At 39.7% G+C, this 17,638-nt stretch overlaps 1 protein-coding gene across 1 annotated transcript in view; it reads left to right on the forward strand.

The window, feature by feature from the left end:
* Positions 1–17,638, forward strand: part of LRIG3 (leucine rich repeats and immunoglobulin like domains 3) — a 52,453-nt gene that overhangs the window by 9,170 nt on the left and 25,645 nt on the right. Inside the window, exons 4-5 of the mRNA XM_037887666.2 lie at positions 16,400–16,534; positions 17,229–17,372. Coding sequence (XP_037743594.1) covers positions 16,400–16,534; positions 17,229–17,372 — 279 coding nt within the window. The remainder of the gene's footprint in view (positions 1–16,399; positions 16,535–17,228; positions 17,373–17,638) is intronic.

A 17,638-nucleotide genomic window follows, 5' to 3' on the forward strand; every position in this document is an offset into this window, starting at 1 on the left:
AGCCCAATTAAAGTAACTAATGTTTACCATATACCTCATGACCACTGTGGAGAATCATTGGAATTAGAAATGGAAGAGACCTATGAAGCCATCTAGTGCATTCCACTATCAGTGTAAGACTAATGCTTAGAGCATATTATGTAGTGCTCAGTGGGCATGGGTAGTCAGAACAGAAAGCTAGAGAATGGTATTTCATGGTTCAGGGGAAAAAACTCTCTTGCCCCCAAGGGTTTTCACCCAAAAGACACCTCACAAGCTAGGGATTGTTAATGGCACAGAGGTCACAACTTCATTAAATAAACTAGTATGTAAATAAACTCTTTGCAGCAGTGGATGGCTGTAGCTGGTTGGTAGTTCTGTACAAGAATGTGCAATATATCATTGTCACACATCAACACATACATCAGTCTAATGGCATAATTTTTGTCAGAGATAAAGAAACAGACTTTTTTTTCTGATCCTAAATTTAGTTTGCAGTGCTGTCAGTTTAAATTTTTTTTTTGTAAACTGAGCTAATTTGACGTATATAAGTCAGTGGAAGGGAACAATATTCAGCAATATGATGCAACTTTCTCAGAGATGGTTTTCAGAGGGTGACTGCTTGAAGCAAACTTCTGATGAACTCTGTAGGAGCTTAGCTTTCATGGAAAAAGGAGATTGTGAAATCTTCCCAATGCAAGCAACTATTGTGTTCCTGAGTCTTGGTTCTTCTCAATAGCAGAAAAAAGGGTGTGTGAATTTACCTTAATGGGAGTTATCCTTCTGATTTGATTACATTTCTCCCAAGATGCGCACAAAAGCTAGCTATCTTGTTCAACAAGTCTTTTAAGAATGCTGCGTAGGGTGCCCTGATATGCTTTTCTTTCCCTGCCAGACTCTAGTGGCCCAGGATCTCTCTTCCAAGCAGTGAAAACTTCTCCTCCCTAGCAGCTGTTAGTACAGTTCTGAAGCTTTAAAATTCTACAGAGTGAATTCCACAGAGGGTATGTCTATATGTACAGTGCTGCAGTGGCGCAGCTGTACTGATACATGGAGAAGATGCTCTATGCTTCGCCTAAAAAAAAACCACCTCTGTGAGCGGCAGAAGCTATGCCCTTGTGTGGTATAACAGGACATTACTTGGCATACTGTGATGTTCCTTGAGAAATCCCTGAGGGGACCTTTTATCAGCAGTAGCACCCCTTTAACCCAACTGTTTCAGGTTTGGTTTTTGAAAAAATGACCATGGTTTAAACCAAAAATGGAACTGACTTCTTTGACCTACTGTTTGTTGTTTCTGACTCTTCAAATTACACATACAATATCATTTATTTTTCTGCAGGAGAACAATGAGCTCTGCATCAATTCAGTCCCTAGTTTCCTGCACATTTGGGTAATCCAAAACTAACACCTACTGCTAGTCACTAGAATTTAATTATTAAATATGTAATGTTAACTCAATACAATGTAAACATTTTTGGGTATACTGGATTTAACAACTAAATTACCACAAATATTTACACTGGCTATACATGGTAATATAGCCTCATTTATCTATCCCTAGAACTAAAATATTTTAGATATTTCCTTATTTGCATTCCTCAAATGCTTGTAAAGCCAGTTACAACTAACAAAGCACTGTTTTTAAAACTTGTGATAGTTTCATGCTACAAAATTTTGAAATTCTGGGGGGAAAAAGCAAGTTATATTTTAATTATTGTTGGCTGTTGATCACTTTATATACTATTTTGTCAAGCTTAGAAGTGAATGCTAAGTGCCCCAACAGTTAGGGACATCACTGAATAAAATTTAAACAAGTTTTTGTTCTGAATCGCCTGAATACTGTCCTGCTGGTTCTTGCTCTACGTGGCAGCCTGAAGTGAACTAAACTGGTGGTGTCATATTAATCAGTCTGTTTAGTGAGGGAGAAGGGACCTGGTATATGTCTTTTAGGGCTTGTTTTCATTGCACCATTACTTGAGTAATAACTCAAGTGATGTAGATAACTTGAGTTCTGTCCACATACAAAAACCGTTAACATGAGTGTGGTGATGCTTTTAACTTGTATTGGTTGACCTGAGTGGGTGTGTAGGTTAAAACTAAAGGGAACACAATTTGCCAGCTAACACAACCACTCTGTTGTGTGGACACAGACTAGCAACACTCAAGTCCTCCAATGTCTTCTCACAATTCCCCTTCCCCCCTGTGCCCAGAAAGGCAGATACGTTTTCCCACAGTTCACTGGGAAAGAATTCATAGAATAGCTCAGCTTACTGCAGTAAGGATGGGCAGCCAGCAATCTGTATTTTTTCTCAGTGTGACTGAGGTAGGTTAACTGGAGAGAAGTAATATGAGCGTCGATAACTTGAGCTAACTCTGTAGTAACTATGTAGCCAGAGTCTTGCATGATTTGCAACATTACTTTTTAATTCTCAATTCTGTACCTAATGGGGTGTGAAACTTTGAAATTAAAAACTGCAAAAACATAGAGGTAATCAGTTTTTAAAAAGTCACTTGGCCACTGTCCTTCATAGCGTGGCTCCCTGCTCTAGAAGATCCTTATGGTTCATAATGATTGCTTAGGTTGGTATAACTTTTATCCCAAGGGATGACAAACTACTTAAGATGTAGCTAAGAAGCTACTTCTGGGGTGACATATGATGTTTCAGTGCATAACAACTTTATAAAGCAGTTCAGGAAAGGAAGGGAAGTATACCATATCCAACACAACGGACACTATATAGTAGGGAAACTCCAGGCATGTAGGATATAATTTTGCCTCAGCAGCATGCTATAATAATTTCCATGTGTTTGAAAAAAGTATAGTGTGATATTTAATTACCACAAGTGGTTAGGGACCTTTATCTTTATATATTAATATTGTCTGAAAAATTAACTTTCATTGGTTTCAGTATTCCCTCATAAGGAAGAGGGCCATCTGTGAAATTGCAAACACTTCTGCAACTCCTATGTTTTCTTTGAAGATATCAAAAATATTGACCAAACTGGAGTCTACTTTATTCATATAAAATACAGCCTATGGCATTACACGTGTGATGTCACCAGCAAAGGGCATCCTTCAGTACCTCAGAAAATGAAAGGCAGATATCAGTGGCTTTGAAGACCCTGAAAGACCTTTATTATGTTGGGTATTTTTTTGCCCTAAACCTGTTATACGTAAACTTGCAAATGGACTTCGAGCTTCAAAAAAAAATCAACATCAGAATTATACTCTAAGACCCAAAATGTGAGGGGTCTTTCAGGGACTTACAAGCCATTGATAGATTGTATAAGGGCTATCGTCTCTCACAATAAGGAAACCACACATTCTGAGATGTGTATTGTATATAGCTTGAAAGACTCCAATTAGAATATCTTAAAATAATGAAGTCTGAAATCTTAGTGAAATTCTTCAAGTAGTAAGCTTAGATTTATTTATTTGTACAGAGCAGATGGGAAAGTTCTTGAAACAACCATTGTAAATCACTGACCTGTACCGAACAAAAGTTAAGCTTGGCTAAAGCTAGACTGGAAAATTAAAAGTTCTGACAAAATGTGAAATAATTTGTAGACTTTTCTATGTCTTTAGTGTCTCCATAGCATTGGCAGGAATGAGAAAATATTTGATTCAAGTGGAATAATATAGAACTTGTGAAAAGTGCATAATGACAACTCTAGGGAGAGTGAAATTTTTTGTTATATCCATAGGATAGGTTCATCATGGACTGGATCAGCGATGCAATCTGTCAGACTAGTATGTTAAAAACATTCTTCGTGTTCTGGGCAGGCTACCTTTAGGAGGGGGTTCAAACAATTAAATACCATGGCCATTCAATTCTGAGCTTTGTGGTGGCCCAATAGAGTGTCAGTATTGATAGAAGTTCTTGTGATGTAGCTACTTGTTTTTACTAGGCACTAGACTGGAACAACATGGTCATTTTTCTGAAGGTTATCAGACAGCCTGCAGACTGCAATTACTTTGAATGCATTACCCAGTGTTGAGAGATTGTGCTCCACAGATTGCCTCAATTACCAATGTGCTTGACAATGTTCAGTATTAAAACAGGTTTCAGAGTAACAGCCGTGTTAGTCTGTATTCGCAAAAAGAAAAGGAGTACTTGTGGCACCTTGGAGACTAACAAATTTATTTGAGCATAAGCTTTCGTGAGCTACAGCTCATTTCATCGGATGCATTCAGTGGAAAATACAGGGGGAGATTTATATACATAGAGAACATGAAACAATGGGTGTTCACTCTCCTCATGGTATGTATGGTATCACTTAAGGTGAGCTATTAACAGCAGGAGAGCGGGGGGGAAAAAACTTTTTGTAGTGATAATCAAGGTGGGCCATTTCCAGCAGTTGACAAGAACGTCTGATGAACAGTCAGGGGTGCAGGGGGGAATAAACATGGGGAAATAGTTTTACTTTCTGTAATGACCCATCCACTCCCAGTCTCTTTATTCAAGCCTAAGTTAATTGTATCCAGTTTGCAAATTAATTCCAATTCAGCAGTCTCTCGTTGGAGTCCGTTTTTGAAGTTTTTTTGTTGAAGAATTGCCTCTTTTATGTCTGTAATCGAGTGACCAAAGAGATTGAAGTGTTCTCCGACTGGTTTTTGAATGTTATAATTCTTGACGTCTGATTTGTGTCCATTTATTCTTTTACGTAGAGACTGTTCAGTTTGACCAATGTACATGGCAGAGGGGCATTGCTGGCACATGATGGCATATATCACATTGGTAGATGTGCAGGTGAATGAGCCTCTGATAGTGTGGCTGATGTGATTAGGCCCTATGATGATGTCCCCTGAATAGATATGTGGCAAGGAGCTTTGTTCCAAGAATTGTAGTTGTAAGAATGCTTGATAGAGATCTTGTAGGTGTTTGTGTCTGTCTGAGGGGTTGGAGCAAATGTGGTTGTATTGTAGAGCTTGGCTGTAGACAATGGATCGTGTGGCGTGGTCTGGATGAAAGCTGGAGGCATGTAGGTAGGAATAGCGGTCAGTAGGTTTCCGGCATAGGGTGGTGTTTATGTGACCATCGCTTATTAGCACCGTAGTGTCCAGGAAGTGGATCTCTTGTGTGGACTGGTCCAGGCTGAGGTTGATGGTGGGATGGAAATTGTTGAAATCATGATGGAATTCCTTAAGGCTTCTTTTCCATGGGTCCAGATGATGAAGATGTCATCAATGTAGCGCAAGTAGAGTAGGGGCATTAGGGGACGAGAGCTGAGGAAGCGTTGTTCTAAGTCAGCCATAAAAATGTTGGCATACTGTGGGGCCATGCGGGTACCCATAGCGGTGCTGCTGATTTGAAGGTATACATTGTCCCCAAAATGTGAAATAGTTATGGGTGAGGACAAGCATTCTTACAACTACACAACCCACCTGCTGAAGTGAAGAAACAGATTGACAGAGCGAGAAGTCACCTGCTACAGGACAGGCCCAACAAAGAAAATAACAGAACCCACTAGCCATCACCTTCAGCCCCCAACTAAAAGCTCTCCAACGCATCATCAAGGATCTACAATCTATCCTGAAGGACGACCCATCACTCTCACAGATCTTGGGAGACAGGCCAGTCCTTACAGACAGCCCCCCAACCTGAAGCAAATACTCACCAGAAACCACACAACAGAACCACTAAACCAGGAACCTATTCTTGCAACAAAGCCCGTTGCCAACTGTGTCCACATATCTATTCAAGGGACACCATCACAGGGCCTAATCGCATCAGCCACACTATCAGAGGCTCATTCACCTGCGCATCTACCAATGTAATATATGCCATCATGTGCCAGCAATGCCCCTCTGCCATGTACGTTGGCCAAACTGGACAGTCTCTACGTAAAAGAATAAATGGACACAAATCAGACGTCAAGAATTATAACATTCAAAAACCAGTCGGAGAACACTTCAATCTCTTTGGTCACTCGATTACAGACCTAAAAGAGGCAATTCTTCAACAAAAAAACTTCAAAAACAGACTCCAACGAGAGACTGCTGAAATGGAATTAATTTGCAAACTGGATACAATTAACTTAGGCTTGAATAGAGACTGGGAGTGGATGGGTCATTACAGAAAGTAAAATTATTTCTCCATGTTTATTCCCCACCCCCCACTGTTTCTCAGATATTCTTGTCAACGGCTCACCTTGATTATCACTACAAAAGGTGTCCGTCCCCCCTCCCCCCGCTCTCCTGCTGGTAATAGCTCACCTTAAGTGATCACTCTCATTACAGTATGTATGGTAACACCCATTGTTTCATGTTCTCTATGTATATAAATCTCCCCACTGTATTTTCCACTGAATGCATCCGACGAAGTGAGCTGTAGCTCACGAAAGCTTATGCTCAAATAAATTTGTTAGTGTCTAAGGTGCCACAAGTACTCCTAGTATTAAAACAAAATCCTTTGCATTCCAGATAGTATTATTAAAATGAGAGGTTTAGATCAGTTTACCGAATATACTGAAATTGAATTTAAATACAAACATTTTATTTTTATGCGTATTATGTACTTTTGGGAAAATAACTTTTGCTAATTTGTACGACTGTGTGCATGTTATTATTTTTAGTCCCAACCAACAGTGATCACAGAGAGAGATAGAAGGTTTAAATTTAAAGTTGGTTGACAAAACTTTCTTGGCCCAGATCAAGTCGAAAGTTGTATTTTCTTGTCAGCTGCTCTAAAATTCTTCTAATTATTAATCTTTTGTGTTTAATAGGGCAATTGTTAGTAATGGTGACGTTACCCTAAAAGCTAAAATCAATTGCTCTGTTGGAAAAATGTAAAAATGATTCTATTTTGATTGCAATCAAAAATTTTGCAGCACTCAATGATTTTTTTTTACAAATACGGTCTGTTGCTCAGCTTTATAAATATATATTCAGAGAGAGAGAAATCCTAGAAAGCTGTGATGAATCAAAATAATGAGTTCTATAAATGTGTTTTTTCTCTCATTGCTTATCCAGCCTGTGTACTTTCAGGGCATTTTTAGGTTTCAGTCTTTATCAGGCCCGGTGAGTGACTTTTTGTGAAATTTAAAAATAAGTTGCCATCAGCATGGAAACTAAGCTTTGACTAGGAGGAGCCAAGGTTGATCTTTGTGCATGTTAGACGTTTTTCTGCTATCTTGCCTCATAGCTAAAGTCAGAATCAATGGCAATCACCAGAGTCTCATCAGTGGGCAGGGTACTCCAATCGTTTTTGGATTACACATTCAGGTGACAAGGGAACCAGTTACAACATGATTGTTTCTTGTGATGTTTAAAGCAATTGCTCCACTATATGATGTAGATAGGACCTAACTGTTTTGGCAATCTGAATTTTGCCACATTCTTTGGTATTTTAAATATGTCAGTGGACAAAAGTATAACAAAGTTATATGGGGGTTTTAGAGTGCTTGGGGCCTCTGATGCTACTAACCTAGCCATCTAACCTAAAAAGGTATTTATCCTCTAGCGAGCCTTTTAACTCTTAAAAATGGAGAAAAAAAGCTGTTTCTTATCTGTAAGAAGTTTTTTGTTTAAATCGGTTAACCAAGTTGCCTGATGTATAGCTAAAAGTGCATACGTTGATCAGTGTTAGTCGGTTTAATTCTTCTGGCTAAAATGAATTTTTAAGGGCCAGGTCCCATTACTGGAAAGAATGAAAAATGGCTTCTCTAGAGGATTACTGGATGGTTTACTAGCTAGCTATTCTCATCCTTGCTTCCACGTTAAAAATCATAAGGCAATCAACAATCAAAAGTTCACATAATTTCAAGGTATTTGTGTTACTGATTGCCTAGATGGAATACCTGAACAATGTCCTTCAGATGTTAGAACTTGCAATGTCTCATCCAGTCCTGATTCACTGAAACACAGCATACTTAAGCACATGCCTAACCTTAAATGCCTGGGTAGTCCTACTAATTTCAGTGAGATTTCTCATGTGCTTAAAGTAAATCGTGTGCTTAAGTGCTTTGCTGAACTGTGTCTCTAATCCAAGTAACCTCCGATATATTTTTGAAGATGATCTTATACTACTACTCTATGTCCATTTCATAAATAGAGATGAAAGTGTGAGTTAAATATTTTGTTTTGAGACAATGGCCATTATGCTCCAAGATCTTATTCTCAAATTAAATTAAGGAAATATACAAAATAGTTTGTCCACCTCCACACTTGCTCAAATGTAGTGTAATGGGCAATGTATAGGGCAAAGTTTGAATCAGGGTGGTAATTTGATGCATCTTTGGCTATGTCTTAATGAGGGAATCTTAACAAATGCCTAAAGCAGGAGGACAAAATCATCAAAGATGATTGTCTGGAGGGGATAGGTGTCAGGGAGATCCAGGGCAACAAACTGGCAGGAACCCAGCTCTTTGCCATCTTGCAGTAGCAAAGGCATGGATGGAAGCAGCATCATTTCACATTCCAAAGGTTATCTGTACAAGTATGAGTTCTAGAAATGACTTAAAATAAAATCTTAAATTCTGTAGAAATTGGTGTCTTAAACCTCCTCTGTTTGCTAGATAATGGCATTGTCTCAAAGCCAGAATGCTGGATGAAAGAAGAGGATTAGGATACATAGGCTTTCTGGAAGAGCTTTGTTTTGAAGAGGGTAGAGCCATGTCAGACTGGGTTTCGGGCATGGCGTGACTTGGAGAAAATCCCAAGAATGAGAGTGGTGGTGAACTGTGAGTGATATGGGAAAAGTTGTGAGCAAAGAGGTAGACAGGAGCTAGATTTTGCAGTCACTTAAATTCAATGTGGTGAACAAGGGAAAAGAAATAAAAAGATTTGAAGAGGAACTGGGTGTGATCAGAGTGGCAAACAAGGAAGATAAACTTTTTTGTGGCAGCAACTTGGATAGATTGAATGGCAGGAGAAGGAAAACGCGTCTGGAAGATGACAACTTGTAGCTGAGGTATAAAATAAACAGAGCCAAAACAAAGGCTTTTGCAAACAGAGAATATCAAATAGATTTCTGAGATATTATAGAGGAAAAACTGTCAGGATTTAGTGAGTGTTTGTGTTGGAGGACAAAGTGAATATAAAAATTAGAATGAGGCTGCAGGTGTAAGGAATGGGGAGGATATTAATTTCAGTGGTGATAAAAAGGGAGGAAAGGTGATGAATTCATTTGCTGCCATGTTAAATTTTACTTGATGGTGGGGTATCTAGGAAGAAGTGTCAGATGAGCCCAAATGGAGTAGGGCAAGGTCGGGGTGAGATGGTAGATGTGGTCATCCAGGAATAAGGCATTAAAAGGAGAAGTGAAGATACAGTCCTAACAAACCTTGATAGGGAATGAGAAGAGAAGGAGCCCCAAGACACACTAAAGGAGCAGGTGGAGATGAGGTGGACATAGAACCAGGAAAGCACACTGTCTGAAGCCCAGAGAGGGGATAGTTTGTGAAAGGGAGCAATCTACTGTGTGGGGAAATGAAGAGCTGTTGCTACTTAGTGCTAAGTCAGTGGTGACTGACAAAAGCAGGTTCAGTGGAGTGGGGAAAGGGTGGCACCAGACTATAGTTTAGCAAGGGAAAAGTTAAAATTGTAGTAAAGCATTGCTTTCTCTGATAGGGTGAAAATATAGGGGGGTTGTTTTGTTTTCCCCTCATCCTTTATTCTTTGGCCACTTTTCCTGGTATGTGTCATTTCATAGCTCCTTTCCCTTCCTCCCCTCATCCATGCCTGACTTGGGCATCAGTAAACCTTTCCCTTCCAGAAATTCATGGCCACTCACATGACATACAACCCTCTCTGCCCCTTCCTTCCTAAGAAGGAGCCAGGGTCATTCAATGGACTAGCCTGAGAAAGAAGGGGACTTAATGTTAATTTTGTACTTTTGTGCCTAGATACCACAAATATAGGCATAATAAAAATGCATAGAGCCAGGGCTGCTGTGAAGTCTGATCTGAAAGCCTGTCAAGAACATCACAGAATGTGAAGTTGGAAGAGATCCTCACAAGGGAAGCAGCAATGTGGCTCAAGGAGTGTGAAGTGAACTGTGTGTGAACCAGACAGCAGACCTGTAGACTTATCAGCTAACTTGAAGGGAGCCAGAATGCTGTTCTGGCTCTACTTTGGCAGGTGCTTCTCTGGGATATGGGTGTCTCTTCAGGATATAAACATAATATTTTAATGACTGAAGAGAGAATGTTTCACCTATAAATGTCTCGGGCTGCAGTGAGGTGCACAGTTGTGAGAAAGGTGCACAGTCCCATTTATGGCAGTAGGGTGTTAACTTTGAAACATGACAGTTTAAATGACATCGTTAATTACACTACTGATAATTTTAGCAGAAACATCCTAGCTAATGTGCTTATTAAGTTGAATCCTATAACAGTGGAAAAGACATCGTAGATCATTGTCTCTTTCTCTCCTGTAATTTTGTGCAGTTCTATTTGCCACAAAATACCAGGCTCCAGTCACTTAACTTGGGAGTTTATTGCACAGAAATTGTCCTGCTTTTTTTTCCAGCTTAAATTTTTCTTTTTTTATTGTCCTCCCATTATTCCCTGTCATATCATGGGCCCCAGATCTCATAGCATAGTGGGAGCCATCACTCGGAGACTTGGAGGAAGAAACCAACCATGGAACAGGGTAACAGCCAAAATGAAAGAAGCAGGCACCAGTGAAGGTGGAGAGGAGAAGAGGCTGGGGGAACCAAGAGGGGAGATTGTGTGCCAAGTGGAATGTGACTAGATTTTTTTTTTTAACCACTTTTTCTCCCACTGCCTGCCTCCCCTCCTCATCTTCCACACTTCTCAATAGGATCATGAAGTAAGGCCTGACTAGGAGTGTAGCAAAAGACAAGGACCAAGAACAGGATCTAGGGAGAACTTTACTGATGGAACGGGGAACAGTAATGTGTTGCATATTGGAACATTGGACAGAGTTCAGCACAAGTGTGAAAAAGAGGACACCAATTCTCTCCCTGTTGTAGTAAATGTCAGCCTCCATGCAGTAGGAGTCTGTAGCCTAGATAAGAGTTCAAAATTCCACAGGTGTTTCTTTAATATATGGCATACAGGTTGAAAATATTTATCAGTAGGTATTTAGACATACAGTCTTTGGGATAAAAAGCAGTGGTTTCCTTCAACACATTTGGGATATATCCACACAGCAGTTAAGAGGTGTGATTCCCAGTGCAGGTAGACAGATTCACACTTGCTTAGTGTGAGCTAGCTTGCTAAAAATAGCAGTGTGGACACTGCAGCATTGGAGATGACTCAGGCTAGCTGCCCAGGCTTGGAAATGGTGTCAGGTGGGCTTGGACTTGGGCTTTTAGCTGCTACTGACTCAACACCCACAGTGCTATTTTTAGCACACTAGCTCAAGTCTATCTACCTGCCCTGGGAAACACAACTCCCAGCTACACTGTAAATATATCCTTCAAATACTTTTTGTAATGGCGTTACAAGACAGATATAGAAGTTGCTGTCCCATTTTTTTATTTCCCCCAGAGGCAAGGAAACTGTACAAGTCAATATGTTGAATATGCTGTAGCTGCTGTTTTGTATGGGATGTCCCCTGACTTCATGATTGATTGGGTTGCTATAAACTTCATGGACATTAGTGGTGTAGTGAAAGTCATGAATGCTGAGAGGATAAATGTGCATTTTTTTATAATCCTAACCTAAAACTAATTCATTGCACGTTCTAAACTGTTACTAATGTTAATATTTTGAGCATTGGTCTACACACAAACTTGTATGGATCTAACTAAATCCAGTTTGAATTCTCACCTTTTGTTGTTTTTTGTGCAAGCCTGTGTGTGTGCACTTAAATAACAAAAGATATGAGTTCAAACATCAATGCTAGTTATTTTGGTGTGTGTGCGAGTAGATTAGCCCTGGCATCTTTGCCTCTTCTTCAGCCACCACAAGAAAAGTCTGTGGCACAGGGAAGTTATACTATGTTTACAGTACATCATTCTACATAAATAAGTTTGAATCTGATTGGTTCAGGTATACATTTGTGGGAACTTGATGTTCTGGTTCTGCTGTTACCAGAAACACTCTAGTTACTGTGGTCTTCTGTTGAGGATCTGTAAGTGAAGCCAGGGCAGTGTATGTACAACTGACTTTGTCTAAGCGCAGTAACATGGCACTTTGCAGTGGACTGCTGGGAAGCAATCTTTTGCACAAAAGATGTCAAACTTGTACTTTTAGTACTTCATTATGTCAAGATATAGGATATTGTTTGGTTCTCCTCTGAGATGTTAACTAGGCTTGTGTTTTCAAAAATGTTCTTTGTGACTAATATCAAAAATAACTTGAAGGATAGGAGTCTGGTATAATGTACTATTTTTAATTTGCTACAAGGATTATAAAGAGTAAATCAAATTAGAATGGTTCAGTAGGCTTCCAGCACTGGATAGTCAGTCTCTTTCCGCCACCCCATATCTTTATTTTAGAAGTTTTAACAGATAAATATCAGAGACAATACAGTAATCCTTACAACAGTGAGACATTATACAGTAGTATAATCATTGGATCTCTATTTAACAGATGTTGCCGTGTTACAGAATGAGCAACTTTACACTACCCGTTACATGTCTTTTCTAGTGATTTTTTTTTTTATTTAAATTGAGTGAAATCTCTGATTACATACACATTTCACACACCAGGCATGCCTATAAAATGTCAATATTAAAAAAAGTGGGCAGGTGTACAGGGGTTCTTTTGCAGGTGAATATACCTAAGTCCTTTTGTCTTGGTATGTAATTGACACATCATTTTTTCCATAAAGAATGCCTCCCATATATATAGTTATTTATTTATTTTTTGGAACCATTGCTCTAGAGTTGGACTATTTTTTTCCCCAGTGGGGAGCTATCAGCCTAGCAGCTATTAGCAGATGAAAGATTAATTCTTCATTTCCTTTTGTATGATTGTTCCTGCTAAGAAGCCCCAGGAGGGATTACCAAAGGATCATTTGGTAATAAATATCTGATACTTGGGGTTACAAACTTCATCACAGTAATGGCTGGATGTGTCTACCACATATGCATAAAATCATCTTCAACCACAATTTCTCCAACATTTATCGTCATTCAATCTCTCTATGTATCTATAGCTATAACCTGACTGGTTTGAAGTACCATTTGAAATAGCATTTTAAAAAATGTTCTTTTATTATGCTACAGACTAAGTTAGCTTAGTCATTTTTTCTAGATATAAGCCCATTCCTTTGGTGTAATTTGTTCAGGTAGTTTTTAATTCACTGTGGGGTTTTGTTTGTTTGAAGAGGGAGTTGGATTAAGAAGTGGGGGGCAGTCAGTAGTAAAGCATTCATATATCTTAAAGTATATTCCACAGTCAAGAGGCAACATAATGCACAGTGGGGGCTTAATTACTGTGTCTTTGACCCCACATAAGAGTTGTAATAAAAACATTGACGTGTAGCCCTATTTTCGTGAACAAATGAGTTTGCTTTCTTTCCCCCTTTTGTGACTCCACTACCATGCCGCTCACCCCCACCCCAAAAAGCAAGCAAACAGAGTTTCTGTATGCTGGTCTATGTCAAGTAATGGGCCAGGTAGTTAAGGCAGTAATCTGAAGATAGTATTTGGGTTTTATTCAGTTCTATTAGAAATGACTGAACTTTGTGATACAGGGGCTATTATCCTGCCAGTTGTAAGGAATTTCTGTTTTATGAGCAATACTGACACAAAGACAGCACTGTGTAAGCCATGTCTATAACTGAACACTTTCACACTGCAATTTAGGAGGCGTGCAGTTCAGGAAATTGCTGGCTTCTGCTGGAGCACACTTTTACTGCAAGGAAAATTTTATTCATCACTCAAGTAATTGGCAGTTTTAATACCTAGTTAGTAATTACCTTATAAACAAACTAATATATAAATGAAAGGCTCTATGACCTGTTATCTAAATCATAGCCTTATTTGGCCAGTGAAAGTGACACATGATGGTTGTGGTTGTTGTTGTTTTTTATTAAAGTAATTTGTTACCATTTATTATAAATACTTCCAGCTAAGAGGTTTAAAAAAAAAATGCAGTGTACCTTTACCAGACAGCCTGAGGAATGAAACATGATACAGGAGAGCAATGTTGGAGAGGCTGCAGGATCATTTACTCTTAATGGGAGGGCCTATTAATCTATTACTTCTGATTAAGTTTGAGTCTGGATTTTTCTGTCCTAATGAGTAGTAACCCCTTCTCATGTGCATAAGCAACCACCCCAGAATCTGTGGCCTACCACTTGTTTTAAGGCCAGTATTGCTAATGTATTTTCAGAAACTTTATACTTGTTCATATCTTAGCTTAAGCCACTTGACATGCAATCTCTAAATCAGGGGTCTCAAACATGCGGCCCACGGAGTTATTTGCTGCGGCCCGCCAAGCTCCCTGCGCCCCCCCACCCTGTGCTTGCTCCCCCGAGTTATTTCCTGTGGGCTGCCAAGCTCCCCTTCCCCCCAGCGCGCTGCATCCCAGTTCCTCTGCCTACCTCCAGGCGCTTAGCGCTTTTCAGCAGGGAGGGGGGAGGAACAGGGAGCTGTGTGCTCAGGGGAGGGGGCGGGGATTTGGGGAAGGGGTTGGAATGGGGCAGGGAGGGGGCAGAGTTGGGATGGGGACTTTCGGGAAGGGGTTGGAATGGGGGTGGGGAAGGGATGGGCAGGAACAGGGCCTCATGGAAGGGGTGGATTGGGGGCAGCGGTGGGGAGCGGGGGTTGTCAGTGATGCAGCCCTCCGGTCAATGTACTAGTCCTCATGTGGCCCTCCTGGTGGTTTTAGTTTGAGATCCGTGCTCTAGATGGTGGGGGGAAAAGATCCCAATTTTTGAACACTGCTAAAACTAGGTATAGGAAAAAGAAAAGGAGTACTTGTGGCACCTTAGAGACTAACCAGTTTATTTGAGCATGAGCTTTCGTGAGCTACAGCTCACTTCATCGGATGCATAGCATATCGTGGAAACTGGCAGTTTGACAGCTATGCATCCGATGAAGTGAGCTGTAGCTCACGAAAGCTCATGCTCAAATAAACTGGTTAGTCTCTAAGGTGCCACAAGTACTCCTTTTCTTTTTACGAATACAGACTAACACGGCTGTTACTCTGAAACTAGGTATAGGAACTACTTCAACTAGATCTGATCGAGGTAGACTGGAACCTAACCAGCAAAAAGCAGATGCTGGCAGATGGTTACATTCCTATAACCATTTCAGCTCCATTCTCCACTTTACCTCCCCAGCTCTGTACAGTGGATATCCCAGAATGTATTACCCTGTGTACTGTTGCTTCTGATCTCTATGCATGTCTCTTGGGCATGCTGTCCCTCACTGAAGCGGTATAGGATTGCTGCTCAGATTTTCCTGGAATAAACCAATACAAAAACAAGGTTAGGTAGAATGGCAGGTACGAATGCAGAAATATGGTTATGATAAAAGAAAAACTGTTTCTTATAACAGGCTCTGATGCCAATGTCTCTAACCAGTTGCAAAGTTACTGTTGTAATGTACATGGAGACAGGAAATACCATTAGTTGTGATGACCACACACAAAATCCCAGACACTCCTATATGGGTTACATGTACTAGTTTCTTTCTTAATTACTTGAGATGAATTGAGATATCAACTCCACGTACAAAATAGCTGCTCTCTCTCAGTGGTGGTGCACAGTGATCAGTCTGTCTTCTAATCTAGCTCTTTGTCCTTTTTGGCCGTTTGGGTGGATGAACATTCTTGTAACACTTATTTTAAAACAGCATTGTGGAGTGACTTCGTTAAGCCTTGGCCTGATTTCAGTGCAATGCTGAGTGTCCTATTGCTCAGTGTCAGTACTGTATAGCTTTAAAAAAAGATGTGCTCTTGTTCAACCACAAGTCTTTTGGAAATGATGCAGGAATTACTGGATGAAATTCTATATAGCCTGCACTGTGGAGGACAGTGTGGATGATCACAGTGGTTCCTTTAGGTCTTAAAACCTATGAATCCCAGTAATCAGATTTCAGAGTAACAGCCGTGTTAGTCTGTATTCGCAAAAAGAAAAGGAGTACTTGTGGCACCTTAGAGACTAACCAATTTATCTGAGCATGAGCTTTCGTGAGCTACATCCGATGAAGTGAGCTGTAACTCACGAAAGCTCATGCTCAAATAAATTGGTTAGTCTCTAAGGTGCCACAAGTAATCAGATTGCAATACAAGTAGATTCTTTTTCTGTCTTGGCAGTGTGATTAAGGAAATACGGATAAACAAGTTTCTTCAGAACATGCAGAATTGTAACTTGGTATATGATGTTAGCTAATCATTTTACTGAAGAGAACTTGCTGAATAGTATCTCTTCTCCGAAAAGTTAATTTCTCTATGGGAGAGTGGAGAACTAGTTTTTGCCAGGTTGATGTATAGTTTGCAAATGTTTATCACCAGAATGGCAGAATCTTTGACTAATATCCTAAAATTGCAGGACCAGTAACAAGATTGGGAGCATCTTGCCTGAACATCTGAAACCATTTCAGTCTCTAGAAACTTTGGACCTGAGCAACAATAATATTTCAGAGTTGAAAACTGCATCATTTCCTTCTTTGCAGCTCAAGTATCTGTAAGCAAACCTTCATTTTTAAATTTTTCCAAAGTGCTTTCAAAATGTTGAATATGCCATCAAATTATCTTAGTTGTCATTGCAGACCATACCTATCCTGCCTCTGTGCCGAGGCGGTATTTTTTTTTCAGCTTGATACTAACTTTAAATATTTAGTCCCATCTTTACCTGTTCACAACATAGATCATTGGTATAGCCAGCTAGACTGTTCCAATGGAGCATTTAGTTCATAGAAAATAAAAAGTCAAAGTACTAAGGCTAAACTGGTTAACAAAATATCTCTTGCTGAGGCCTAAAAATGTTACAAAATAAAGTTAAAAAAATCTTCAATTGGGTTTAGTTATATTGAATTACATTTGGAGTTTTATTAATTTCTTGAATCTTTACAGTATAATTGATTTGAGAATTCAGTTAATCCATAGCTGCATTTAGTCAGCATAGTTAAGGGGCATATGTTGATAACATACTTGCCAATTCACTGTTTTCTGACAGCAGCAAACTCTTACAGAATGGAACATAACTCTTGGCCCTCCAATTCCCCATTGGTGAGGACTGTGGTTAGATCAGTAATTAATCTGTTAAATTTAAGTGTTTACCCTGAGATAGGCACTGTATGATAATTATATCATACTACTTGGTATTAAAATTCCATTAAATAACTGTATATCTAACCTCCTATACATTGTCTCAACAGGTATATTAACAGTAATCGAATAACCTCCTTGGAGCCAGGTGCCTTTGACAGTTTGTCTAGCACACTTCAAGTATTGAAACTGAACAGGAACAAAATTTCAGCCATCCCTCAAAAGATGTTTAAGCTGTCCCATCTGCAGCACCTGTAAGTGCAACCTACAGTTGGCTGATTGTTTTCAGGTCTTGCAAATGCTGGCAGTGCTTGAACTTTACCCCTTAATTTAACCAGACTCGAAGCGAGGCAGACACTGAGAACCTGTACTGCAGCTTCTAGTAACTGCAGCCTTATAGTGAAAAAAATACTCTCACATATGGGTGAGATGGGAATAGTCTTTGTGCTAAAATTGGATTTGCCTGATAAAGAAAAATACACAAGGGCAGCAAAATACTCCATTAATTAGACACCTGAGG

This window comes from Chelonia mydas, chromosome 1, assembly GCF_015237465.2.
Source record: "Chelonia mydas isolate rCheMyd1 chromosome 1, rCheMyd1.pri.v2, whole genome shotgun sequence".
Lineage (NCBI taxonomy): Eukaryota > Metazoa > Chordata > Testudines > Cheloniidae > Chelonia > Chelonia mydas.